Source organism: Schistocerca americana, chromosome 4 (genome assembly GCF_021461395.2).
Source record: "Schistocerca americana isolate TAMUIC-IGC-003095 chromosome 4, iqSchAmer2.1, whole genome shotgun sequence".
Lineage (NCBI taxonomy): Eukaryota > Metazoa > Arthropoda > Insecta > Orthoptera > Acrididae > Schistocerca > Schistocerca americana.
In genome coordinates this window covers 589373539-589401536 of record NC_060122.1, presented here as the reverse complement: position 1 = coordinate 589401536, position 27998 = coordinate 589373539, and the positions used below count along the sequence as shown (strand labels likewise).

Below are 27998 nucleotides of genomic sequence, written 5' to 3'. Positions count from 1 at the left end.
CAAACATTTATTTTAGGTGACAAATAATTAATACAGGTACTTGCTTCTGCCTTTCTATAGCACTCTGACCATTTTTCTACCTTCCAAACAATCACAAACATTTCACTCATTACAGTAACACCCACTCAGCTCTAAACATAATGTAAAGACCTCTAAAGACACAAAAATCTTTCTGTAATAACTTTATATCAGGCATGAGGCCATAATACTGTGCCCTTTGTCAAGATCACTAATCTCAGTGGATTTCACTATCTGTGGCCTGTATGATCACTAGAATGATTCCCAGTTCCTCTCTGCTCTGCTTTTATATTTTCTTTACCACCACACACACCTGTGTGTGCACATGTTTGTGTGAGTATGTGTGTCTGTCTGTGTGTGTGTGTGTGTGTGTGTGTGTGTGTGTGTGTGTGTGTGTGTGTGTGTGTCATCAAAGTGAATGTTGTAGAGTCCAGATGCAAACTGTACAGTCCAGATGCAAAATGTGACAAGCTGACAATTACAGTTTCCTGGAATATATCATTTTCCAGTTTCCAAGTTGCCTAACCTTTGTCACAGCTGTGGCTTATATGACTAATGGTCATGGTAGATCTCACTAACTGAGATGTCTCTTGTTATAATTCATCCCTCTTTACTGAGGTCAGCTGAAGTTCTGTTATTGCTACAAAGCCTCAGAACATATCAGTCCATATTTCAGTTTGGATGACAAGAAACAATCAGATAAGAATACAATAGTTAACCATGTTATCAGATGTAGTATGTAATTGAACTACTTATTTGCAATATGTCTTCAGTTATCATTATATGATACCTACATTAGTAAATTATTTCTATTAGGTTTCAAGAATTAAGATTCATGTTGGTACTTGACAAGTAACAATATTTTATGTAAACAGACCTCTACTTTTACAACATGCACATAACTATTGTTTTGTGTAAGTTTCAGTATGATAATATGGTCATGTACATCTTAAGTTTATAATATTATCATAATATTGAATAAATAAGATGAAGCAGCAGCCCTCCCCCCCCCCCCCCCCCCCAAAACTAAGAACTTTTCTATTACTTTTGCTGTCTTAAACTTAGCTTGAGTCCACACAAATAGTTTATCACTGTTTAAAAATTGTTAATTATTATGCAGTTTCTAACAGGTGCTTCAATTTTTAATGGATATCTCAACTTGTCCCACATATTTTAAGGTCTCTTTCATGATTGAGATCTATTGATTGTGATGAAGTTTAATATAAAACTCATAATTGATAGGATACAGAGAAGCCTAATAGAAGTATTATGACAACTGAAGAAAAAGAGTTTGCACTTGACGAACGAGACAGTTTGTTAAACACCTTACTGGACCTAATAAGAGGAAATTTAATTCAATTTTCAAAGTTGACACCCAAAAAGTAAGTACTTCATTTCATAATATTAATGTGCTTCTGGATGTATTAGTTAATAAACTCTCTCTCATGAAACTGATCAAATAGTCACATCACAAATACATCACAAGCACAAAAAATATGACCTCTCATGTGGTGTCCACATACACTTGAGAAATATTCTAGTACAGTTCAAGACATCAATTGTGACACACTGATTTTTTTTAGTAACTAGATACTACATTTTTTCTTTTTGTAAAGTGTACAACTTTATGTTTCTCAGCCTTTAAAACAAGTTGCCAATCTTTACAATACGTTGAAACCTTGTGAAGATCTGACTAAAAGCCAGTGTTGCTTTTGTGTGCAAGACTTGACTATGGAAAATTGCATCATGTGCAAAAACTCTCAAATTACTATTAATATTATCTGCCAGATATTTACTACATAATATGAGTATGATGGGTCATAACATGTTTACCTGCAGTGCTCCTGAAGTTATTTCTACATTTGTTGATGGATCCCCAATGAGGATAACATTTTGCATCTTCCTTACCTAGAAAACCTCAATCCTGTCACAGAACTGGTTTGATATATGCTATTATCATAGTTTCATTAATAATCATTGATGTGGTAGAGAGTGAAATTCTTTTTAGAATTCAAGAAGAACTGCATAAACCTGATTCTTATATGCATGGTTATTAGAACGTAACTTGAGCAAAGTGCAAGGTGGATTTCATATGGTCAGTGTTTTTGGTATCCATGCTGGTTGGCATAGAGCATTTAATCCTGCCTGAGATATTGAGGTGTTTCTTCCTCAGAATATTTGTACGTGTTGGATCAGTGACAGTGTTGTGGTTTTTTTTTTCTTTTTAACTTGAAACACATTTGAATTTTTTATGCCTTTGTGATGTAAAATTCAGTCAATATATTACTATTAGTAAAGCCTCAGATACATTTACACTTGTCAGTTTAGTGACAGTTAAAAAAAAAGTAGTTAACTTGAAATAAATTTGGATTTTTGATCTCATAGTGATGTAAAATGCAGTCAACATATTAATATTAATACATCTTGAGATTGTCTGGAAGTAGACAGTCGTATCATAATTATTGAATAATATTGTGTAGAACACAGAGATTATGGTTTACAGCCTGGCTCTCCCTCAATGATGCTTTTAATTACATTCTATTCTAGTCTTACTGGCTCATAATATGAACGCATGTTATTGCATGACTGTTACTAATGCAGATATTTTTTCTATTCACATCCAACTTACTATTATGATTTAAATGATCTGAAGATGCTTGCTGAAAGTGACCAAAACTAGCCATCATGCTATTATTGTAGAATCTAAACTGCAACCTAGACAGTAAATGTTTTTATATTAAAAATTTTTTTATTCAACAACAACATAAATATCTTGTATATATTTTAATGTGTTTAAAACAACATTGTGTTTTGCTTAAATGAGCTAATGACCAGCTACAGTATTTCTGCTCTTCAAACATCTAAAAAAATCAAGTTTAAAAGAAGTTATTACATAGGTTGGAACTTAAATGGTGGCAACACTGCTGTGGAAACACACTGCAATGGAATCTACTATTGTCGTTGATAGCACATGTTGTTGACATACCTACCTTACCTCTGAGCAAATGGACTTGCCTGTCCCATGTCACCAGCATGTGCACAATCGCACAGTCACTTGTCACTATGTTTTTGAAACAGGAGCAACAGAGTTGGATCAAGATTGAATGTGCCACAGGTCGTAGAGTATGACAATGCCATCAACGTCTTCAAGAGGTGTATGGGGAATCAGCGTTGCCATACGGAACAGTGCCACATTCGGTAAAGGCCTGCAATGAAAGTCGGCAAACTGTGGCAGACATGCATCAGGCAGGTCATCCTAACATATCTGAAAAAGAAGTGCATGCTGTTGCCGTGTTAGTGGACAGTGATTAACACCATACAATTCATGAGCTCACCCACAAAACTAGATTATCACATATCACTGTGCTTTGCATCCTGAAGGAACACCTGGGCATGCAGAAAACTGCATCACGATGGGTTTCGTATGATTTGACAGAAATGCAGAAATGGATGCATTTTGATGCTGCTCAGACACACTTGTAGCACTATGAGCGCAAAGGAGAGGCTTTTTTATGCTGTATCAGAAAACTGGATGAGACATGGGCCACATCGTAAGAGCCAAAACAGAAATGCCAATCCAAAGAATGGCGTCATTATGGGTCGCCGTGAAAGTTGAAATTGCATCAGAGCCCCAGTATAGTGAAAGTTATGGTGATTCTCGTGTACGACTGTGACGGCGTTATCCTAACGCATTACATTCATCCACGGCAGGCCATTAATGCATAGTATTACTGTTTGTTTTTGGAGCATCACCTGTGACCAGCTTTGTGAAAGAAGCAGTGACACTTTCTGCACAATCCACCCATCATTTTGCACAACAATATGCAGCTGTTGCTGCTCTGTTTGGTCCATGGGACTGGAAAGTACTGTACCATCCACCATACTCCCTGGCTTAAGTCCTTGTGACTATGATTTGATTCCGAAGATGAAGGAACCACTTCGTGGCATTCACTTCAGAACAGTTGCAGAGATTCGGCAGGCAGCAGACCACTCCATTTGTATCATCAACATAACAGGCTCTGCTAACAGTATATTATGCCTTCCACATTGCTGCCAACGGGTTCTATATAATTCTGGTGACTACTCTGAAGGACAGTAACAGGTGCAAACATGTAACTCTTTTGTATCAGTTGTGAATAAATAGTTGCCATTATTTAAGTTCCAACCCTCGTATTAATGAACCAATGACCATTGACTCCACAATTCCTGAAGCTCTCAGAAGATTTGACTGGTGTGGCAAGCATAACAGTGGCCAGTTGATGACCCTTAAAGGATGAAATTCAATGACTTGCACAACATGAAAATGAGCCAACAAGAGAGCATAATCATTTCTCACGAATATAACAATTAAATATTTTAAAATTGCACTGCAAAAAAATACACAATGTGTAATCTTCATAACTTTTAAAAAAAATGCCTTATCATGTTTGAGATCAGAATATATTCCATGATTCTACAGTGGATGGATGTCATTGGTATTGGACCGTAGTTTTGTTGATCACTTTTGCAACCCTTTTTAAGACAAATGTGACCACACTGTTCTTTCTAGCCCTGTTACTAGGTTTTTTTCAGGGGATCTGCAATATATTATGGCTAGGAGAGGGGTTAACTCAGCTGAAAATTTTGTATTGAATCAGATTTGGATTCCATCCCTGGAGCTGTTTTCAGTATAAGCTATTTTAGTGATTTCTTAACACCACTGACAGTAATGTGTGTATCAATCATCAATGCAATAGCAATAATTTATGAACTATATTGTGACCGTACTCCTAGCTAATTGTTTGTAAAGGAAAATATAAATGTAGAGCTCAGTATTTGTGCTTTTTTCTTCGATATTCTCAATTCAGTTTGAATGTCCTTAAAGAAAAAGCCTCATTTGCAACAAAGAAAATATTTATAGTTATGGGAAGTGTTTTACGTGTCATATTATTGCAATATTAGTGGAAGAACAAAGCTTAAAAGGTCAATTTACTGTTTTGAACTCACATGTGCTGCATTCATGTCTTCATCAGCAGTATGATGTGCAGTTATTGACATGCTCAAACAACTGTTACTGCATTATTTGAGCAGAAACAGGTACTGTATGTGTCGGATGAGAAATGGAATGAATTCTACTCAACCCCACTGCATCCTTATGAACATAGTTGTCCAGTCAGAGAAATCCAAAGGGTAGTTAACCACTGTCAAAATGGAAGTACTCCCAGACTAAAACTCCCACTAAATCTGATTAGGCTCAGGCAGCAAGTACATGATCTAAACCAGCTTTATAAAGCTACTACTATGCAGGTTTTCAAGGAAAAATAATTAGGGCCTAGCAAACCTTTAAAACTGAAATTGTTAACCTAAGGAAGCAGATTAACAGCAAAACAATAGAACACTCTGACAACATAACCAAAGCATCTTGGAAGCTGATTGACAAATACCAAAAAGGTCCCAACAAGATGAATATGGAACCACTCAGCATAAGACACGATGGTAACATTATAAAAAATCTAGATACTATATGTAATATTTTTAATAACTACTACATTTCTGGCGAACAATCAACCCATATTATAGAATCACAGGTAGAGGCCCAATGCCATCTCACCCAGTGTACCGAATTTGAATTTGTGGAAGTAAATGAGCAGGAGGTTCACATGGCTATACACATGCTAAAGAAAAAATTTCATCTGGATAGGATGGTGTATCCAGTGCTATTACTAAAGCGTGCTTAAAAGAAATCTCTAAACCTCTTACTTACCTGATTAATTGCAGCATTAGAGAAAACATGTATCCAACGGCTCTAAAAATGAGTGTAGTGAAACCAGTGTATAAAAAGGGATGTAAGGAAGATGTCTCCAACTATAGACCGATATCACTAATTCCCACTTTTAGTAAGATATTCGAAAGCATTATCCTTTCTCAGCTAAGTGCCTTTTTTTACAAAACATAAACTGCTTGTAGATTTGCAGCATGGCTTCAGAAAAGAGCTAAGTACAACCACAGCAGTTACACAGTCCATCCATAAAGTTTACTGTCTGTTGGACCAGAAGATGCAGACTGCAGGTATATTTTTGGACTTGACAAGAGCATTTGATACGGTAAACCATAAGGTACTTCTCAAAAATCTAATAGTATTGGGGATCAAGCCATGAATCTTCTAACCACATACCTGCTGAATCATAAGCAAAGCACTAGATTGTCATACAAACTAGATAATAAAATCATGAACTCCCAGTCCACCAGTGAACCTGTATTACAAGGTGTACCACAGTGCTCAATCCTTGGACCCTTTCTCTTCCTTATATATATTAACAACATTGCACAACCCATCAACTCCCATACTGTAAGCTATGCAGATGACATATAAACTTTATTCTATGGAAGTGAATCTAATGAGCTAGAATCTCTTGCTACTAGTGGTGTAACAGAAGTAACAAAATACTTCAATGATCAGGGACTCAAGGTGAATGTCACCAAATGTCAACTACTGACATTTAAAGCAGGCAGTTCTCACCATAACTATATGAATAGTGTGTGTAATATATCTGCAACAGAAAATGGTAACTGTAAATTCCTGAGTGTGTATGTTGATGAAAATTTGTGGTGGACATACCACATTAATTTTGTAAGTGAAAAAGTCAGTAGTGCCGTTTATCTCCTCAGCCAGCTCACAAAGATAGTTCCTGGCCAAGCACTGAAATTAGTATATTATGGAACACTTTACCCCTTTCTCAATTATGGAATTGAACTATGGGGCTGTGCAGCTGATGTACATTTAAAAAGAATACTACTACTACAGAAAAGAGCAATAAGACATATACATGGGATGGGACCTAGAGATTCATGTCGTGAAGTGTTTGTGCAGCACAAGTATCTGACAATATATTCTTTGTACATCTTCAAAATAGTTGTATTTTTTACAAGTCAACCAACAGAAGCTATCAAGGACAGTGATGTTCATGATCACAACATTAGAAGAAAGTGTAACTATTTTCGTAACAGAAAAACGTTAAAAATGACTGATAGAAGTCCATATATCAGTGGTTTGATTTGGTATAACAAGCTACCAAACACTCTAAGAACATACACGGGAAATGTTTTTAAAACAAAATTAAAATATTTCCTAATAGAAAAATGTTTAAATTCTTTCAACAAATTTTGAGATAGTGATTGTAGCATGAGGCATTAGCATAGCAGCTGTAATGTGATAAATGTACAAAATAGACATAAGGAGCAACAGCTACAGAATATAGTGTATTTTATAAGTGTAAATATAACCATAGTACTAAGTCTGATGTTTGCAAAAGCCGTCATTATGATGGCCCCACACAAAGAAAATGTAAATAAATAAATAAATAAATAAACTGTCTCCCAGCTGTCACTACAGTGCAATGAACCTTGCAGTCTGTCTTCTTTCTTCATCTTTCTATTGTTATTTCTTGTGCCATAAAATTAGTTACATTTCTTTTTTTGTGGCACATGTGTGACATTTTTTAAATAGTTTCAAGTCATCTGTTTTGCTTGGATTTCCCATCTCATCCACACTTTCTCCTTCTTCCTTTACCACAACTTTCTTTTGTTCACTGTACTTTTATGGTTCAGTTTCTTCTATTTTGGTACCATTCTCTTCAATTTTCTGGGTAACTTCCTCTTCTTCAAGGGAGCTTCCTTCCTCTTCTAAATGCTGTATCAATCTGCTGTATTTTATGTGGTTTGTTTATGCTTTCTTCCCTTAGTCTTCTCCTATGATAGTGTAGTATATCCTCTGTATCTTCTGTAGCCTTCCTCTCTTTAGACATCATCTTTTTCTCCCTTTCAAATCTTTGTGGTTTTTTCACTAAAACTGACCTCTACTTTATGTTTTGCCATTGCCTCTGCTCCTAATATGACAAGTCTCCATAGTATACATTTCTTCCTCTATTTTGGTTATACTGATATCCTTTGCTTGTCTCTCACTCTTGCCTTTTAAATGGTCTTCCTGACCTAAATCTATACACAATCAAATTTCTTCAACATACCTGCAGCTGTTTCCATTTGGTTTCATCTTCCTAGATCTGTTCCCAGTTCAGAAGTTCCTACTTGACTGTCTGTTTTAAAATCTTCTCATTTGGCTACATGTTCTTGCTGTTTGTGTAATATTGGCCTTTTTTTTTTTAAAGTTAATCCATCTGTTCTTGCTTCCGTTTTCCATTAATGCCTGTATATTTTTCTCCTGTTTTTCCACTAATGTCATGGGTGTCTTATGCTCTTTCTGAGTCACTAATAACAGTTTTCTCCTTTTTATCAGTCTTCATGTGATACCAAGTGCGGCCTGCCACTGCAAGTAGAGTAGAGTAGAGTAGAGCATCATTATCTTCAGCTTCAGGCATAATGAATTATTTTGCAATTAACAATTTGAATAAACATGTAGTATACTGTTCTAATACAGTTCATTTTGAATCCTTATCTGTTACTCACACTCAAAACATATGAATGTTTCAGCCAATTGTTCTCTGTCTACTTCTTGGTGAATACTATAACATGGTTTCTTGCAAAGTTACTTCCCATAATCTTGGAATGTGCTGACACTTATTTTTGCTTCCTCTTCAAAGCTGAATGCTACTCCATAATGCTCTTGCAATTCCTCCTGTTGTTTCACTGTTGCAGACATGACCCATTATGCAACTGGACTGAAAAATGCTCCTATCATAGAACAAAAGAAGAGGAATATGTTGTGGGTAGAGTTACGCATGTAAAAACAGGGGAACTAGCTTCTCAACTTATCTGACAGCTTCAAATGCATTTAAAGCAAAACATCTTGACACATTCGCACCTTTGTTAGTGCTAGTACCCATATCATGTAATGTAATTCATCACATCAAGTAAAGTAACATGATACATGTCACCTCCCCAGGAACAAATCCACCCCCAGAAATTTTATCACCCCCCCCCCCCTCCCCAGAAAAACTTTTTTTAACTATAACACGTCTGATCTTCAGCCATATGCTATTAGAAATTGTTTACTATGGCTGGTGAATCTTCTGGATTTTGCACACAGGATAAGGGACTTCAGCCTGTAAATTACAATGTGCAGGTGTGCCAACACCTTGCACCTAAAAAGGCTGACTACACTGAGGAAGTAATGTTAACTTGTAAAAAAGCGTGAGTATGTCAAGATGTTTTGATTTACATCCCTTTTAAGCTAACTTACAGGTTGAAAAGCTAGTTCCATTCGTTTACATCCCTAACTCTGCCCAAGGTTTACTTGCCTCTTTGTGCTACAATAAGAGCATTTTTCATTCTGGTTCCAAACTTTTACTCTACCATAATTTTCACATTAGACCACAATAGCTTGGTAAGTGATGTAGAGTTTTGTTGACATCGTAACAAAGCAGGTGAATTCCATCTGCCTGTCACATTTGGTTGGTTACTATTATGTTATTCTCCCCACTTATATGGCATGTGAATAGCACCAAACATTTTGAATACTAATTCAGGCATAAGCCAACTCAAATTTATCATCCATTGCATTCTTTTGATGAATGGGATGTTATATGTGTAAAAAATATTCCTAAAAACCATGCTGATTACAAATACCAGTAACATAAAACTTCTTTATCATTTTTCATGTGTAAACATACACCTGACTACTAACTTTCTGATAATATAGATAAAAATCCATGATAAGGACATCAGCATTCATACAAGTAATATTGAAAATATGTTAGCAACTTTCGCCCTCATTTAGTTTAGAGTAATTAACATTCATAGTAAAACATTGTTCCTGAAATAGGGTACTATATTTTGGCAAACTGGACAGCATAATTCAATAGCAATTATTGTTTTACCTAACTGTTCACATTCAGGAGAATGTCCCTCTAGTGTTTAGATAATCAGAAATGTAAATTTTAAATGTAACTTGTAAAACTTCAGCAAACAGCAGATAAATGTAATTATAATTATTGCAATCTAATGTTATAGTCAGTCTACTAGAGATTATGAAATGTGCAAGACCTATGTCCACTGATAAGGGGAAATGTATCACAGATCAGTTAGCGCACATTACAAATCACAAAATGAGGCATGTTTAATCTAAACAGTGCATCCACGAGATCATTCGGGAGGACGACGGTTCAATCCCGCGTCCGGCCATCTTGATTTAGGTTTTCCGTGATTTCCCTAAATCGCTCCAGGCAAATGCCGGGATGGTTCCTCTGAAAGGGCACGGCCGACTTCCTTCCCTGTCCTTCCCTAATCCGATGAGACCGATGACCTCGCTGTTTGGTCTCTTTCCCCAAAACCAACCAACCAACCACGAGATCATTCTATAATTTTGTGACTCTTTTCAATAACTGACTGGACAGGGAATGTGTAATTATCATTATGGACTGTGCTAAACTTCAATAATGCTCACTGTGATAATAGGTACAGTATATGAACAGTGTTATCTCCAACAGTTACTTGCTGTGCATATTGTTTTTGTATTGATATGAATGCCAGATGTGAAGGACCATGTCTTAAGAAATTCATAAAGTGCACTGATTATAAATGTCTACCACATGTGAACTTTTGTGAAGAATTATGCCTATGTTATGTTATTGCACTTAAATGAACATATTACAGGATATCGCTCAAGTGTAGTACATTGCTGTCTATCTGTGCATAAATTCTGATATAACAGACATGATCTGGTCATAAATTGTAGGTTATTCAATACCAAAGTGCAATTAAAGTGATGGGACTGCAAACCTGGTGTGGTCCACAGTATTTAAAATAGCATACTTCAGACAACCACTTTTCAGCCAGATTCAGTGGAGGCACAGCTACCAGACAAATATCAGAAAAGGTAATCTGGTTGTGCTTCAACCTGGGTGAAGACTGTTTTTGCTTATATTATGCCAATGGATAAAGCTTTCACAAAACAATAGGATGACCATTAGTTACATGTATTTGTCTACATTCTTACAAAATTTGAACTGATTTGAAAAAGTCTGAAAAAAATGAGGTGAGTAGAAAAACTCACAAAAAACTTGTCTTTTACATGTAAGATCCGAATGAAGCTAGATTGTTGGAAGCAAGTTTTCAATTTTATAGCCAGAATGTGTTTTTTATTTTTTTGATTCACTTTAAACCATGTGTGCACCTTCAGTTCAAGAAGGAATGAATTTTAGGTGCTAATTTTAGCTTGAGTTTAAACCAGTGTATCTCAACAACTGATAAAGGTTATTGGATAAAAAAATTTCATTTTAAATTTATCCATTTATGTACCTTAGTGCAAAGATTGAACAGATTCATAGAAGTTATAGTGTAGAACTGGTACACTTCAGAAACCTCCCACAAAAATATATATTTTCCATTGTTTGCATGTAAAATATGCACAGTGTGCTTCAAATGGTGCCATTAGCTGAGCTTTAATTCCAGCCCAGTTAACATTTTTGGTAAAAAGAATTTATCAGTTCACACAATTTGCCTGGGTGTCAGCTCTGGTTCCTCATTCAAACTTTGCTTAATGCACTGTAACATAGCTACAGCAAGGAAGATGTTTGATTGGGAAGATAAATGGCTGCTTGTCTTGGCTAAATCAAAAACATTTACCCAAAGTTGCAAGCTCAAGTAGGAGCCATGCACTGAGGACCCCCTTTCAAACCTTGCACTGCAGATGGCCTTCTGAAGCATATTTTTTACAATTCAACTTTTTCAGAATTCCTTTCCTATTCATTCCAGCTGCATGGTCCACTGCACTACTCATCTGCTCAACAATGGGTTCTATCCCACCTTTAGTCAGAACATGCTACCAGCTCCTTCATGACAATTGTCCTCCCTGCATAATTCTTGTAATACCACAATCTTTTTTAGGATCCTGTATGCTTTTCGAGTCTCATACCCACTCTCCCAAAGAGGGCATATGTTTAATATTAGTAATTTACACCAATTTAAACAGCTGCTTTGATTTTGTCTCTTCTGGTTATCTGGATTCAAATACACTGAAGATTTTCTTTTGCACCAAATTAGTAATTTGGACTAATTTAAGCTACTGTTTTGTCACTGTTTCTGTTGGGCCTCACCACTATGTAGAATGAAGGAAACATGTTGGATTAAAAGCTGATGTACCATCCCAATTTTTGCATTATACAAACTTCAGGCATGTGGTAGGAATAATTTTGCTATTGTAATTATGGAGTGATTGATGACTAAAGTTCTGATATTTCTAGTCATTGAAAGACAGCTCTTTTTATGTATTCAAGCTAAAAACAACTTGTATCCCTAGTAGAAATATGAAATGATAATTTTTCAGTCAGAATTAAACATACTCATGTTTTAATTGGTGTTAGTTAATGGAATTGTAATTATGACTGTATAGAAATCTGATAATTTACTCAAATGAAATTTAATTAATTGAATTTAGGCCTTTCATTCAATAAAACTAATCCCTCCATTCACCTGAAAATGATAGGGTGATTATCCTTTAGGTAAGTTAAATGATATATGCAAATTAATGAAATACATTGTTGCAATGATAAAACATGTAAAATTTATAGTCTTAATAAAAACAGATTCTCTGTCTCTGCACAAAATTATTCACTTTTAATTCATATAAATTTGTATGCAATTTGGGAAGATGCATGTAAAAACTTTAATTGTACAAGTCTAAAAATTTAATATGTAACAATGTCAGTAATTTTTGAAAATCATATAAAGAGAGGTGATTTGTACCCGACCATAGGTCAGTCTGAAGTTAGTCTTATGTCGGTCATGAGGCAGTGTTTAAATCAATTTTATGCATGTAGTTTGCCACCAAACATCAAGCATGCAAAATAAAACTGTTTGTGAACACAAATTCCTGGAGCTTGTTTCTACCATTGCACGATTCTCATGTGGTGATGCAGTAACACCAAGATGAACCTATGGCAGCATTAAGAAGCAGCACCCCAGATTATACAACATACCTCTTATTTATTTGTGTAGGATATCCGTAATATGATGTGGTATTCTGTTTTTCTTGTGTTAAGCAATGATACACATTCCAAATTTCATGACACAAAAACATTTTTGCCTTGTTACATCACAATGTGGTTGAGGAGCTGGGATGTGTATAAAGCTGGATCATGTGCAAATGGTTATCAAGTTTCAGGAGAAATAATTGTTCAGAATATACTGTGCCATATACCAGTATGGGGATGTAAATGGAAACAAAAACCACTTGACAAATTAATCCAAATTGATGTGGTGAAGCGCCATTTACCTGGCCATGTTCAGTGGAGTCTTGTTTACAGAACAGATAGCACTATTGTGGAATTTCTGAAATACGTGGCTAAATTAGATCATGCTTGAGAGAACAATTTTCATTATGAGGGGGGGGGGGTCATCACAACACCACCAGTATAACAGCAACAGGAAAAATAATAACAGACATAGTGGTAATAAAAGTAATAATAATTTTGGTAACAACTGTCACAACCAGATTAATAATAAAAGGAATAATAATAGGAATGAGCAGGGCAGAGGTAATCAGAGGAGAAATGGTAACAGATCTTATGAAAATAATAATCAAGGAAACAGGTAAGCACCTCATTGTGAGTGTGTCAGTTTGAGGTGAAGAGCACTTACAGGAATCAAGCTAGAGGTAGGGGAGGAAGGTGAAGTTCAGGTCACAGACACCGCAATAGACACAATAATTACCAAATAAACAGAGTTGATTATGGTAAGCAATGACACACATCCCAAATTTCACCACACAATAACATTTTTGCCACATTATATTACATTCTTCACCAAACATTGTTCACCATAGGCCACCAAATACAAGGTACTGGTACAGGAAGGGAGCAAATACCACACAATTGTACCTGGTGAGCAACCAGACTGTGAGGGAAACCGAAGGGTTGAAAAATTTTCCTTTCAAAATTTTAGTACGCTGTATTCTACAGTACTAGTACTGCATTCTTTGATGAGGCTCTGGTTGGACTTGCATGGGTGCATACCAGATGTTACTCGGTTCGCCCCTGCCCACACCTTGTTCATGTGGGTAGCATTCCCACCGTGTATATTGTTGACAGGGGACACTACTCCAAGGTGCTGCTGACAGTAGGATGCCTTGGGGTACCACACTGTCAGCCAATAAGAAAACTGTAAAGTGTCACATGAGGGACACAGACTAGGCTGGCCAGAGATGTCTGGGACACAGGGTCACTCTCTCACCTTCCAGCTCTCCTCCCAGGTAGGAGTGTTTGCTAGCTCTTCTTTATGTCCACAACGCCGTCAGTCTGGCTGCGGCAGCCTCTTGGCACTGTGGCTCATCACTATTGTTGTATTCCTTAGTAACAGGGCTCAGAGCCTTGAACTCAAAACGTAGTGCTGAAGTTCTTGTTACATTTCTCATTTCGATAAATTCCCTAGCACACTTTGCCACCCACATACCACCTCCATCATAAATTGGCCTGCCCTGCTTATAGTTATTTACTGTGTCACTTAATATTTTATGCTGGACATTTATTTTAACAAATACTCCAAAAACACAATTAAATGAGAAATCATGAGTTCGGTGGATGAAGATGAAGAAAAGGAGAGATGTGATCTTATATCAAGACTTACACAGTGTGTCAGAAGAACCAGTTAAATCAGAAGAAGAAACTGAAAATACAAAAATTTGCTTCACAATAAGATTCAGTGAAAGAGATCAGAAGATCACAGTGTCAGTTCAAAGCAAACAGAAGGTTTGATCCATATGAGACTTAATTTTCTGCTCAAACTTCAGATCCCATCAAGGACCCAATAACTGTTTTGGAGGCTCTTTGCAGGCCTTATGCAGAATAATGAAGACATGCAACGGAGGAGGAGATACAATATTTTGAAGACAACAATGCTGGAAGATGGTAAATCTTCCAGAATGTGCTAGTCTTGTGCAGTGTGAGTGAATGTTCAAGAAAAAAGTCAATAGTGAAGGTGAAGTGCAGGTTAGTGGCAAGACATTTCACTCATAAATCAGAAATTGATCCTAAAGGAACTTTTTCTCCTGTAGGAAGTCATTTTATATATAGACTAGCTAATGAATTTATCTGCTGAAACAGATTTAAACACCACAAATCTGATGAGGACAACTTTTTCATGTGATATTCTCAAAGAGGAAATTGGTCAAAAGTAAGATTTTGATCTTTATAATGATAAAGGAAAAGTTTTGAAGTTACAAAGATTACCAATGAATTAAACAATCATCCAAAGTGTAGAACCAGAGAATAAATGATGTTTTAAAGTGTTTAGGTTACAAAAGGTGTGGACTATCATCCTTTTTATAAAAAATAAGGATAAAACCTTAATTACTATAACAGTTTTGTAAATTGTAGATTTCTACATTAAATGGCACATGTGAAAAAGAATTCTTGAAACATAGTCTAAGTTTGGAGTTCAAAGTGATCGAATTAGAAATAGCTAAAAATTGGTTACTGCTGGAAAAAAATATTATAATGTTTGTGGCGACCATCAACTGCCAGTAATGGCCACCTGCCAAGTGTAGAGTAAATGGTCTTTGGACTCTGTGTTCTTTGGTTTGTGTTTTTGGGTTCTGGTGATGATGTTTGAGTTGTGATTTTCTGTATTGTTTTTCCTGTGTCTGCTGTAATTAGACAAACATTAATAAAAGTGCCCGATCGTAATCAGTTGGAGTTTTCTGTGTGCAGTAAGTCGCTATAGTTAGAAAATCCACATCCTGAGTTGTGAAAATATGTTGCATTCACTCAATATGTATCACTGGTTTCCTGCCAATAGACAATGTTGCAGTCTCCAGTTTTTCTGGCAGTGCAGGACGCCGTGACCACATAATGGAATTTTTGACTGCGAAGCACAATGCTTTACCCCGTCTGCTACTAAAACACTGGGAATGTTTGTGTCACCAGTGTTTGCTTCAACAGGCCAGACAACTCTAACCTCCACTGCATACCACACTGGGCACTCTACACATTGGTGTGGATGTCTTCTACGGCATTCTATGCTCGACAGGATGTTTCTCCAGCTCAAGATTCCAGATTCCTCCCACACAAGTTTCTACCGGACCCCAACAGAGACTATGCAAGCTGTCCAGTTTCAGGGTTCACACACGTGCCTGCTCTCTCCTCAGAGCAGTCCATCACTTAATGTGTTGCCCTCTCCACCATTCAAAGGGACATTCATGGCAACTGTGCTGGGCCACATATAGCCTATCCATGCTGCCACCCCATGCACACCATGGGCATTGCAACTGCTATGGTTCACCCCTGTCACTCAGCACTCAATTGTGATTTCGCACCTTTGCTCGAGATTTTGTCTGCATCGGCCACTGATCCTTCTGTGCCTGCCACACCTTGCTCATCATGTAGCTATACAGATTTCAATAATACAAGGACTGGATGCCACAACTTGCCTGCATAGTTACCAGATGTTCAGACTACATTGCTCATCACTGAGGCATAGTTCGCTTCAGTGAACACTGAACAGTATCCCCACCTGATTTGTGCCTTTCCTATACCCCCATAAGCTCTGGCCCCTGGTCATTTTCCGAAGCTGCTGCCACAACTGGACAACCCAGTGATGTGGTGTACCTTGGCGGATATGTTTGAGACACACAGGATTGTGGGTGATGGCACTTGTTTTGTGTGTTTAATGTACCCCCCCCCCCCCCCCCCCCCCGCATGACCACCCTGATCTCATCAGTGACTTGTTGCTGAACCCACCCAAGAGCCACAAATATGCCTCTGTGCATGCACTACTCATCAAACACCTTTCTCATCTTCCAGCTGATACTACTCACATCATTTATGACAAGACTTTTAGGTGATAGAACCCCCTCCTGGCTGTGGTGACACTTGCGTAAGCAGGTCAGTACTGAGATCTTGCCATACTCAGTGCTCTGGGTGTTGTGGGTGGTGAAGTGGCTGCGAGAACTACAATTACATTTGCTTCCCCATACCACAGTCTCACTTGAGAATAAAATATGGCTGGCAAACCATGCATATGCCATTATTCGGCACTGCCGCACTCCCTATGGGTAGCAGAGCACTTAATACTGCCGAGGTTGGTAATCCTGTGACTATACTCCCATCATCAGGCGATAGAGGCTTGGTGCATGCATATCGCGGACAACTCGTGGATCAGCAGCCACCTAGTGGCCAAGACTGGGAATCACCAGCGTTTCAGCGCCACCTCTCACCATCCCAACGCGGCTAGCGCCTGCTCTCACCACCTTCCCCTTGCCTGCTGCTTCGACTGGTGGGACGAATACAACTGACTCACATTTATGCTGGTTCCACTCCACCTACGGGGATGCCACTCACAACTGCTGCCTGCCCTGCACATCCCCAAACGCTGCACGAGGCGCAACGGCTCTCGGGTATATGGAAGGGTACCCACAGATGTTGCATTCTGTCAGATCCTCCAACTCATCAATCACCTGTATGCCTTGGATTTAGGTTCATGCCCATATTTTCTCATTGACACTTGAGCAAATATTAGCAACATATCTCCCTCATATATTTTGATGGACATGACACCAGCCATACTGTTTCTTCGAATATATATATATATATATATATATATATATATATATATATATAATAGAGGGAAACATTCCACGTGGGAAAAATATATCTAAAAAGAAAGATGATGAAACTTACCAAACAAAAGCGCTGGCAGGTCGATAGACACACAAACAAACACAAACATACACACAAAATTCTAGCTTTCGCAACCAATGGTTGCCTCGTCAGGAAAGAGGGAAGGAGAAGGAAAGACAAAAGGATATGGGTTTTAAGGGAGAGGGTAAGGAGTCATTCCAATCCCGGGAGCGGAAAGACTTACCTTAGGGGGAAAAAAGGACAGGTATACACTCGCACACACACACATATCCATCCACACATACACAGACACAAGCAGACATTTGTAAAGGCAAAGAGTTTGGGCATTTTTTGGGCAGAGATGTCAGTCGGGGCGGATGTACAGAGGCAAACATGAAGTTGAAAGACAGGTGAGGTATGAGCGGCGGCAAATTGAAATTAGAAATTAGCGGAGATTGAGGCCTGGCGGATAGCGAGAAGAAAGGATATGCTGAAGGGCAAGTTCCCATCTCTGGAGTTCTGACAGGTTGGTGTTAGTGGGAAGTATCCAGATAACCCGGACGGTGTAACACTGTGCCAAGATGTGCTGGCCGTGCACCAAGGCATGTTTAGCCACAGGGTGATCCTCATTACCAACAAACACTGTCTGCCTGTGTCCATTCATGCGAATGGACAGTTTGTTGCTGGTCATTCCCACATAGAACGCTTCACAGTGTAGGCAGGTCAGTTGGTAAATCACGTGGGTGCTTTCACACGTGGCTCTGCCTTTGATCGTGTACACCTTCCAGGTTACAGGACTGGAATAGGTGGTGGTGGGAGGGTGCATGGGACAGGTTTTGCACCGGGGGCGGTTACAGGGGTAGGAGCCAGAGGGTAGGGAAGGTGGTTTGGGGATTTCATAGGGATGAACTAAGAGGTTGCGAAGGTTAGGTGGACGGCGGAAAGACACTCTTGGTGGAGTGGGGAGGATTTCATGAAGGATGGATCTCATTTCAGGGCAGGATTTGAGGAAGTCAAATCCTGCCCTGAAATGAGATCCATCCTTCATGAAATCCTCCCCACTCCACCAAGAGTGTCTTTCCGCCGTCCACCTAACCTTCGCAACCTCTTAGTTCATCCCTATGAAATCCCCAAACCACCTTCCCTACCCTCTGGCTCCTACCCCTGTAACCGCCCCCGGTGCAAAACCTGTCCCATGCACCCTCCCACCACCACCTATTCCAGTCCTGTAACCCGGAAGGTGTACACGATCAAAGGCAGAGCCACGTGTGAAAGCACCCACGTGATTTACCAACTGACCTGCCTACACTGTGAAGCGTTCTATGTGGGAATGACCAGCAACAAACTGTCCATTCGCATGAATGGACACAGGCAGACAGTGTTTGTTGGTAATGAGGATCACCCTGTGGCTAAACATGCCTTGGTGCACGGCCAGCACATCTTGGCACAGTGTTACACCGTCCGGGTTATCTGGATACTTCCCACTAACACCAACCTGTCAGAACTCCGGAGATGGGAACTTGCCCTTCAGCATATCCTTTCTTCTCGCTATCCGCCAGGCCTCAATCTCCGCTAATTTCTAATTTCAATTTGCCGCCGCTCATACCTCACCTGTCTTTCAACTTCATGTTTGCCTCTGTACATCCGCCCCGACTGACATCTCTGCCCAAAAAATGCCCAAACTCTTTGCCTTTACAAATGTCTGCTTGTGTCTGTGTATGTGTGGATGGATATGTGTGTGTGTGCGAGTGTATACCTGTCCTTTTTTCCCCCTAAGGTAAGTCTTTCCGCTCCCGGGATTGGAATGACTCCTTACCCTCTCCCTTAAAACCCATATCCTTTTGTCTTTCCTTCTCCTTCCCTCTTTCCTGACGAGGCAACCATTGGTTGCGAAAGCTAGAATTTTGTGTGTATGTTTGTGTTTGTTTGTGTGTCTATCGACCTGCCAGCGCTTTTGTTTGGTAAGTTTCATCATCTTTCTTTTTATATATATATATATATATATATATATATATATATATATATATATATATATAAAAAAACAAAGATGAGGTGACTTACCGAACGAAAGCGCTGGCAGGTCGATAGACACACAAACAAACACAAACATACGCACAAAATTCAAGCTTTCGCAACAAACTGTTGCCACATCCGGAAAGAGGGAAGGAGAGGGGAAGACGAAAGGAAGTGGGTTTTAAGGGAGAGGGTAAGGAGTCATTCCAATCCCGGGAGCAGAAAGACTTACCTTAGGGGGGGAAAAGGACAGGTATACACTCGCACACACGCACATATCCATCCACACATACAGACACAAGCAGGCATATTTAAAGACAAAGACAAAGACAAAGAGCCCAAACTCTTTGTCTTTAAATATGCCTGCTTGTGTCTGTATGTGTGGATGGATATGTGCGTGTGTGCGAGTGTATACCTGTCCTTTTTTCCCCCTAAGGTAAGTCTTTCCGCTCCCGGGATTGGAATGACTCCTTACCCTCTCCCTTAAAACCCACTTCCTTTCGTCTTCCCCTCTCCTTCCCTCTTTCCTGATGTGGCAACAGTTTGTTGCGAAAGCTTGAATTTTGTGTGTATGTTTGTGTTTGTTTGTGTGTCTATCGACCTGCCAGCGCTTTCGTTCGGTAAGTCACCTCATCTTTGTTTTTATATATAATTTTTCTCACGTGGAATGTTTCCCTCTAATATATATATATATATATATATATATATATATATGAGAAACAATTGAAAGGGATAATAGAATTGTGTTATTAGAAATGTTCTGTGCTTGTACGAATTTTTAGGCTATTGGACCTCTTCTCTTACATTTCAATTGTAGATGCAGGCAGCAGACTCCAAGTACACTAGTGCATGTCATAATGAAGAAAATCCTTCTTACTTACTTTTTACTTCACCTGAATAAAAGTACTTAAGTCTGGTATCAATTTTTTTTCTTATTTCAAAACGTGTGTGATACAAAACACTTGTAGCCCATTATCCTCTCAACGGCACTTTTTAACAGAACTTCAATATACAAGACAGTGTGAGTAACAAAATCATGTACAAAAAAAGTGAATTTCATTTGTCTGTGCCTTACTGCACATTCATAATTAATATCTTTGTCAATGCTTATGGTCAATTGGTGTTTTATTTTTTGTTTTCAATAAATTTTAATTTTACGATATCCTGGGGGTCTTTCACCATGTACCTACACAACTGCCCTCACATTGTACATTGACAAGGTATGGAGATGTACAGTGTTTTTTGCTTGTACATGTTTATATTTGCCGATAGGGGTTGTTACCCTTTATTTGTTGGATTCTCTTTTGTTTAATGGAATGGATATATCAGCTTATACTGTGTATGTTAGAGTTATACAAGGAATTAAAAATTATATACATAATATGACAGTCCATAAAAAATTTGAATTTAGCACACTAACAATAATGTTCAGTTTGCTTCATTCCCACTGCCGAATTTTGTGCTCGCACAATTGCAGATTTCACAGCAACAAACCAGTCACCAATGGCCAATAAGTCAGCTGCTACTATTGCATGTGCATGCACTTGTTTTCTTAGTGTTGATTTCACATTGAGTCTCACATTTTTACCTGAGTGTCACATATTGAAGATTTGCCATGGTGTTTGTCTTCATTCTGGGTGCAATAGGTGTGTGCTTATTGTTCAAAATCCAACACTGTGGCAGAAGATCTCCATTATTAAGTCTCAGGCATCATTATTACTCGTCATACTTGCATTCTCAGTGGAAAAAACCCCAACCAACAGCATCCATCGATGCAGTAAATACTGGCTCAAACAATTACATTTCACTTGTTAACGTGTCAAGCATCGTGAGCCACGATATGCAGAAATTGTTTTGTTAGACATGCATGTTCATGTCATTCCACTTGACCATTCACTTGTTGAAAGAAACATATAGCCATCCAAAACATAATATAAGTTACTTGTCTTTAAAATTCATTTCTTCATATGGAGTTTGGTTTGCAATGAAAATTCATACAAATACTGAGTTACAACAATATACATAACATACCTTTGGCTGATATTCCATCCATTACTTATACTATGAATGTCTTAACTTTTAAAATGTCTTAAAATTTTCATTAACTGGGTTCTGTTACTACAGTTTGTTTGTTAGCTTCAATTTATCTTCGGTTACACCACATGCACAAATTAATTATGTCCACATTATCATGATACCATACAAGCATATGATACATTTATGCTTCATTTTATAGACAGGCTTTTATCACAAATGGGAGCTCATTTCTTCCTTGAGTAGAGGAGGGAGAAAAACATGGGAAAGAGGACTAAAACATTAGACACTGTTGGCCTAACTGTACTCAGCAGCGCCTCCTTTGTTTGGGAGGGAGGAAAGGAAATACTCATCTACTAGTCCAAGGATTTATGAGGAAATGTTATTCATACAGTCATGGACTAGTTGCCAAGGAGCTTTTGTTTCATGAAAATAATGTGTACTGACTAATCATTCATGTAATATCATGTTCTTGCTTCATGTACTAGTGCTATTTACTTCAATTCACACGTGAATATGATGTTCTAACCATCATAGACATATCTTTCTCAAATACCTGGAAATGTCATTATTCATGCTTTCATATGACATGATAAAGATTAATTAGTTTTTGTAAAATCTCATGCTTAAATGTTTATGTGTACTCTGCAGTTAATAGGTACTGATAACTGTCATGGAGATACACTGTGACAATGCATATTTCATTTTTCATTTCCCTTATGACCTTTGTATAAATGAACTTTTAACTAAATTTTTTACTCAATGTGTGGCCTGTTTCTTCGCTTTGTACCTGCTACTCTCAACGTAATTCTCTTCTTCTGTGCTGTGACGATGCACTGGTCACTGAAAGAAAAAAACTTAAAACTATCTCAAAACTAATTGCTTTACATAGCTCAGAGGCCACTGAAACACTTTATTATTGCACACGTCCGCAGATATTCCCATACTTTTATTAAATTCATAGACATTTGTATATTCTGTCACCCTTTATGATCATTTAGCCTGCAAAGAGAATCATCTGACATTTCTTATGGATTTTTGTCATTTCTCCTTAGCTTACACATCTTGTATAATTTTTCATAATGGTTCCTTTTGCTTGAAAATATGTTTTACATAGCTTAGTGCTTCATTAACTCTCTGTGTACATATATCAATAGGTTGTTTAGTTCTTAGGCAGTAGATATATTTGTGTAGTATTTCTGTTTACTTTGTATTTAAGTTAATTACTTGTTCATATTGCATTCCTATTTGGTTGCACCTCTGCCAGTCTGTCGTGCATGCACACAGGTCAATGCCTCCTCTCCTACTACTGACGTCAGCATGTATTGTTGAGCGCGGACAGCTGAACTATAAGCTAATTTTGTTTATACCTTCACTTTGCATTAAGCGATGTATTACTTCTCATTGCTGTTAATTTTATGCCTATGTGTACAGATCAAAAGAATTAATTATGCCTATACACATTACTTTATCTTAAAATACACTCCAGAAGAAAAATTACATTTAGAGTTATGGACGCTATGTACAATTATCTTGTGATAGAAAGTAAAAATGCTACCTAGCTTATATAGCTTCATCATTCTAAAAAAAATATTATACCTTTGTGAGGGTGGAGACCCTTGTCTCTCCCTGTTTTCTCATCGACTAGTCTGTACGTCCCAGGGTATGGTATTTTGAAATTACATATGGTCTTGAATAGAGTAATTGCCACTTCTCATTTAGTTTGCCAAATTTTGTCGATTCAGGGTGCATCTGTAAGAGGACTCGTTACCCTTCATAAAATTGTATAATACATTTCAGGTTCTTATTACGAATTTTCTTTCTATACTCAGCCCTGTTTTTTAGTGTAACCATAGCTTGTTTCATTTTGATTAGATTAGATTAGATTAATACTTGTTCCATAGATCATGAATACGACACTTCGTAATGATGTGGAACGCGTCAGGTTAATAAAACATGTCTGTACAAGATATTACATTACACAAAATATTGCATGACACTAATGTTTAAGTTGGTTTTTTTTCCCCCTCCCTTAATTTATATCTAAAAATTCAGCCAATGAGTAGAAGGAGTTGTCATCTATAAATTCTTTTAATTTATTTTTAAATGTTGGTTGGCTATCTGTCAGGCTTTTGATGCTGTTTGGTAGGTGACCAAAGACTTTTGTGGCAGCATTATTTACCCCTTTCTGTGCCAAAGTCAGATTTAACCCTGCGTAGTGAAGACCATCCTTTCTCCTGGTGTCATAGCTATGCACACTGCTATTACTTTTGAACTGGGTTGGATTATTAACAACAAATTTCATAAGTGAATATATATACTGTGAGGATCCCTAGATCCTTAAATAGATGTCTGCTGGATGACCGTGGGTGGGCACCAGCAATTATTCTGATTACACGTTTTTGAGCAATGAATACTTCTCTACTCAACGATGAATTACCCCAATATATGATGCCATACAAAAGCAGTGAATGAAAGTAGGCATAGTAAGCTAATTTACTGAGATCCTTATCACTAAAATTTGCAATAACCCTAATAGAATACGTAGCTGAACTCAGACGTTTCAGCAGACCATCAATGTGTTGCTTCCAGTTTAACCTCTCATCAATGGACACACCTAAAAATTTTGAAAATTCTACCTTAGCTGCAGACTTCTGTTCAAAGTCTATATTTATTACTGGAGTTGTGCCATTTACTGTACGGAACTGTATATACTGTGTTTTATCAAAATTTAAAGAGAGTCCGTTTGCTGAGCACCACTTAATAATTTTATGAAAAACATCATTTAGAATTACATCACTTAGTTCTTGGTTTTTGGATGTTATTACTACACTTGTATCACCAGCAAAAAGAACTAACTTTGCATCTTCATCAATGTGGAATGGTAAGTCATTAATGTATATCAAGAACAGTAAAGGACCTAAGACTGAACCCTGTGGGACCCCATACCTGATAGCCCCCCAGTTTGAGGAATCAGCTGTTGTTTTAACATTACATGAACCACTTATTTCAACTTTCTGCATTCTTCCAGTTAAGTATGAATTAAACCATTTGTGCACTGCCACCCTCAAGCCACAATGATTTAGCTTATCTAAAAGAATTCCATGATTTACACAATCAAAGGCCTTTGAGAGATCACAAAAAATACCAATGGGTGATGTCCGGTTATTCAGAGCATTTAATATTTGATCAGTGAAAGCGTATATAGCATTTTCTGTTGAAAAGCCTTCCTGGAAACCAAACTAACATTTTGTTAGTACTTTATTTTTACAAATATGGGAGGCTATTCTTGAATACATTACTTTCTCAAAAATTTTTGATAGAGCTGTCAGAAGAGAGATTGGGTGGTAGTTGTTGACATCCGACGTATCCCCCTTTTTATGCAATGGTTTTACAATGGCATTTTTCAGTCTATCGGGGAAAACACCTTGCTCCAAAGAGCTATTACATATGTGGCTGAGAATCCTACTTATCTGTGGGGATCAAGCTTTAAGTACCTTGCTGGAAATGCCATCAATTCCGTAAGAGCTTTTACTTTTCAGTGAGTTTATTATTTTACTGATTTCAGAGGGAGAGGTTGGTGGAATTACAGTTGTTCCAAACTGCACGGGTATGGCCTCTTCTATTAGTAGCCTTGCCTCTTCTAGTGAAGATCTAGATCCTATTTTCTCCACAACATTTAAAAAATGATTATTGAAAATATTTTCAATTTCTGATTGTTTGTTAGTACACCTGTCATTCAGTTTTATGGCACTAAAGTCTTCCTGTGCTCTTGGTTGCCCTGTTTCCCTTTCAATAATATTCCAAATTGCTTTAATTTTATCATCAGAGTTACTGATCTCAGACATGATACACATGCTTCTGGACTTTTTAATAACTTTTCTTAGTACCGCACAATTGTTTTTATAATATTGAACAATTTCGGGGTCAGTACTCCCTCTTGCTGTTAGATACAGTTCTCTTTTACAGTTGCAAGATATTCTTATTCCTTTAGTTAGCCAAGGTTTCTTATATGTTTTCTTGGAATTTTGTTTAACTATTTTCTTGGGAAAACAATTTTCAAATAACCTTAAAAATGTATCGTGAAATAAGTTATATTTCAAGTTTGCATCGGGTTCCTTATACACTTCGTCCCAGTCTAGCTGCTGTGGGCTTTCCCTAAAGTTTGCAATATTTATATTGTTAATTGAATGCACTGCTTTGAAATTCTGATTTGATATACTGCATGGAGCTATGTCATGTACTGTAACTAGCTGTGCACCATGATCTGAAAGACCATTCTCAACAGGATAAGCATTTATGTCCTTAAACTTATCTTGGTCTATAAAAAAGTTATCTATCAATGTCCTGCTGTTCTTTTTTATCCAAGTAGGAAAATCAATGATAGAGCTCAAATTGAAAGAACTGGGTAATACTACAAGGTCATTCTTCCTATTACACCCTTTCAGGGAATCAACATTGAAATCCCCACAAACGATAATTTGCTTCCCCCTGTCTGACAGATAGCACAACATCCAAATTTTCTAGAAATAGCTGGAAATTCCCTGAGGGGGACCTATACACTGTTACAATTATGAAAGTGCCATCATTTAGTTTTAGTTCAGTGGCACATGCTTCCATATGTTGCTCTACACAAAATTTTTTAGTTTCTAAATTTTTTACACTGTGGAAGCTTTTGACATATATGGCAACTCCTCCTCTCATCATATTATCTCTACTTACATGTGCAGCTAATTTGTACCCATTGATGCTAACCTTTTGCATATCAGTGACAATGTGATGCTCAGACAGGCATAGTATATCTATTACATTCTCAGTTTCTATATCTTCTAAACAAAGCAGAAGCTCATCAATTTTATTCTTCAATCCCCCAATATTTTGATGAAATATACTAACATTATTTTTCACTTTACTTTTGTGAGTATCTTGAACTTTTTTAACATCTTTAGTACTTGCCTGGCTGAGTTGCCCACTGGACACTGATCTTACACTAAAAAAAGAGTTTCCACCATGAGATGTAGTTCCTCCCCCCTTTAAATATCCTGCTATCAGCCCAGCCAGTTTACTACTTTGTCTTGTAGTGTCATTTCTGTAGTGGGTACCTTTGGTATGGGCGACTTCCACTCATTTGTTTGTTTTGCCCAGAACATCAATTCATTAGGTGTGAAACCTGTTGAAGAATGTGGAAGGTTATTGACCACTTGCGTTAAAGGATTTACGTATTCCATGCATTGGGTGTGTTTATGAGGGTGTATGTCCTATTAAACCAGTTAAATTCTTTAAAAACTCTTTCTACTGGTCTTTCTTCTGGGTGGAAAAGTTTACTAACATGTGCTTTATGCCCTGTGAGGTCATAAATTGTTTCCACTTTTGGCCAACAAAATATGAAGCATTATCAGTTAATAGTACCTTTGGTTTACCTACTCTTCTCAAATATTCTCCCTCAATCCTTTTTCTGATATTTGTGGCTGTTGCCTTTTTAATGCCTTCATACATTTTGATATGTTTTGTATATGGGGCTACTATGTATCTTACTCCTCCTTCAATTCTTGGATATGGACCAGCTATGTCCAAGGATACTATATCTAGGGTTTTTTTTGTGAGTATTGGGTGTAACTCAGTATATTTTGACACATTGGACTGTTTTGATTTTTTTCATATTGCACATTTTCTTAATACATATAGGAAATTTGGAAAATAACAAAGTGTTGCAATTTTTTCAGTACATTTGCCTACTCTATAATGTCCACATACTTCATGTGTGTGTCTTATAAATTCATCGACATAATCATCAGGAATACAAACACACCATTGATCAGATTTTTCATGTTTCCTATGAAACAAAATGCCCTTTTACTCCCAATACCATTTACTTACATTTCCACCTTCATCCTTCTCAAGGTTTTCCATGACTTTCCTCCATCTGCGATCTTGCTGTTGTATAATTTTCATTTGCTTACAAAACTTATGGTAATGAGACTTGTGTTGTACCTTGCATTAATAACATTCTGAGTTCTGGATCTTGCTCAGTTAATTCACCAAATTCCTCTAAACCTTGTGGTAAGCTAGACAAGGCATCTGCAACAACATTCTGACTTCCTTTGATATAAATTGAATCCTTGTAAATATAGACACCTCGCTAATCTATGGTGCAATAGTTTACATGTTAAAAGAAATGAGAGTGACTGATGGTCACAGTAAACTTTGGTATTCTTGCCCCACAAAAAACAGTCAAACTTTTTAAATGCCCATATTACAGCTAAAATTTCCAATTCTGATGCAGAGTAAGATCTTTCTGCTTCTGATAATGTGCGACTAGCAAAACTGATTAAAAAAATGTAAATGTCGTGTGACTAGGACCTCCCATTGGATAAACCATTCGCCGGG

The 27998-nt window shown here is 37.6% G+C and overlaps 1 protein-coding gene across 1 annotated transcript in view; it reads left to right on the top strand.

Annotated features, from left to right (window-relative positions):
- LOC124613635 overlaps nt 1–27998 on the top strand; it is a 117312-nt gene that overhangs the window by 35808 nt on the left and 53506 nt on the right. Inside the window, exon 3 of the mRNA XM_047142349.1 lies at nt 1261–1400. Within this exon, the coding sequence (XP_046998305.1) occupies nt 1261–1400 (140 nt within the window). The remainder of the gene's footprint in view (nt 1–1260; nt 1401–27998) is intronic.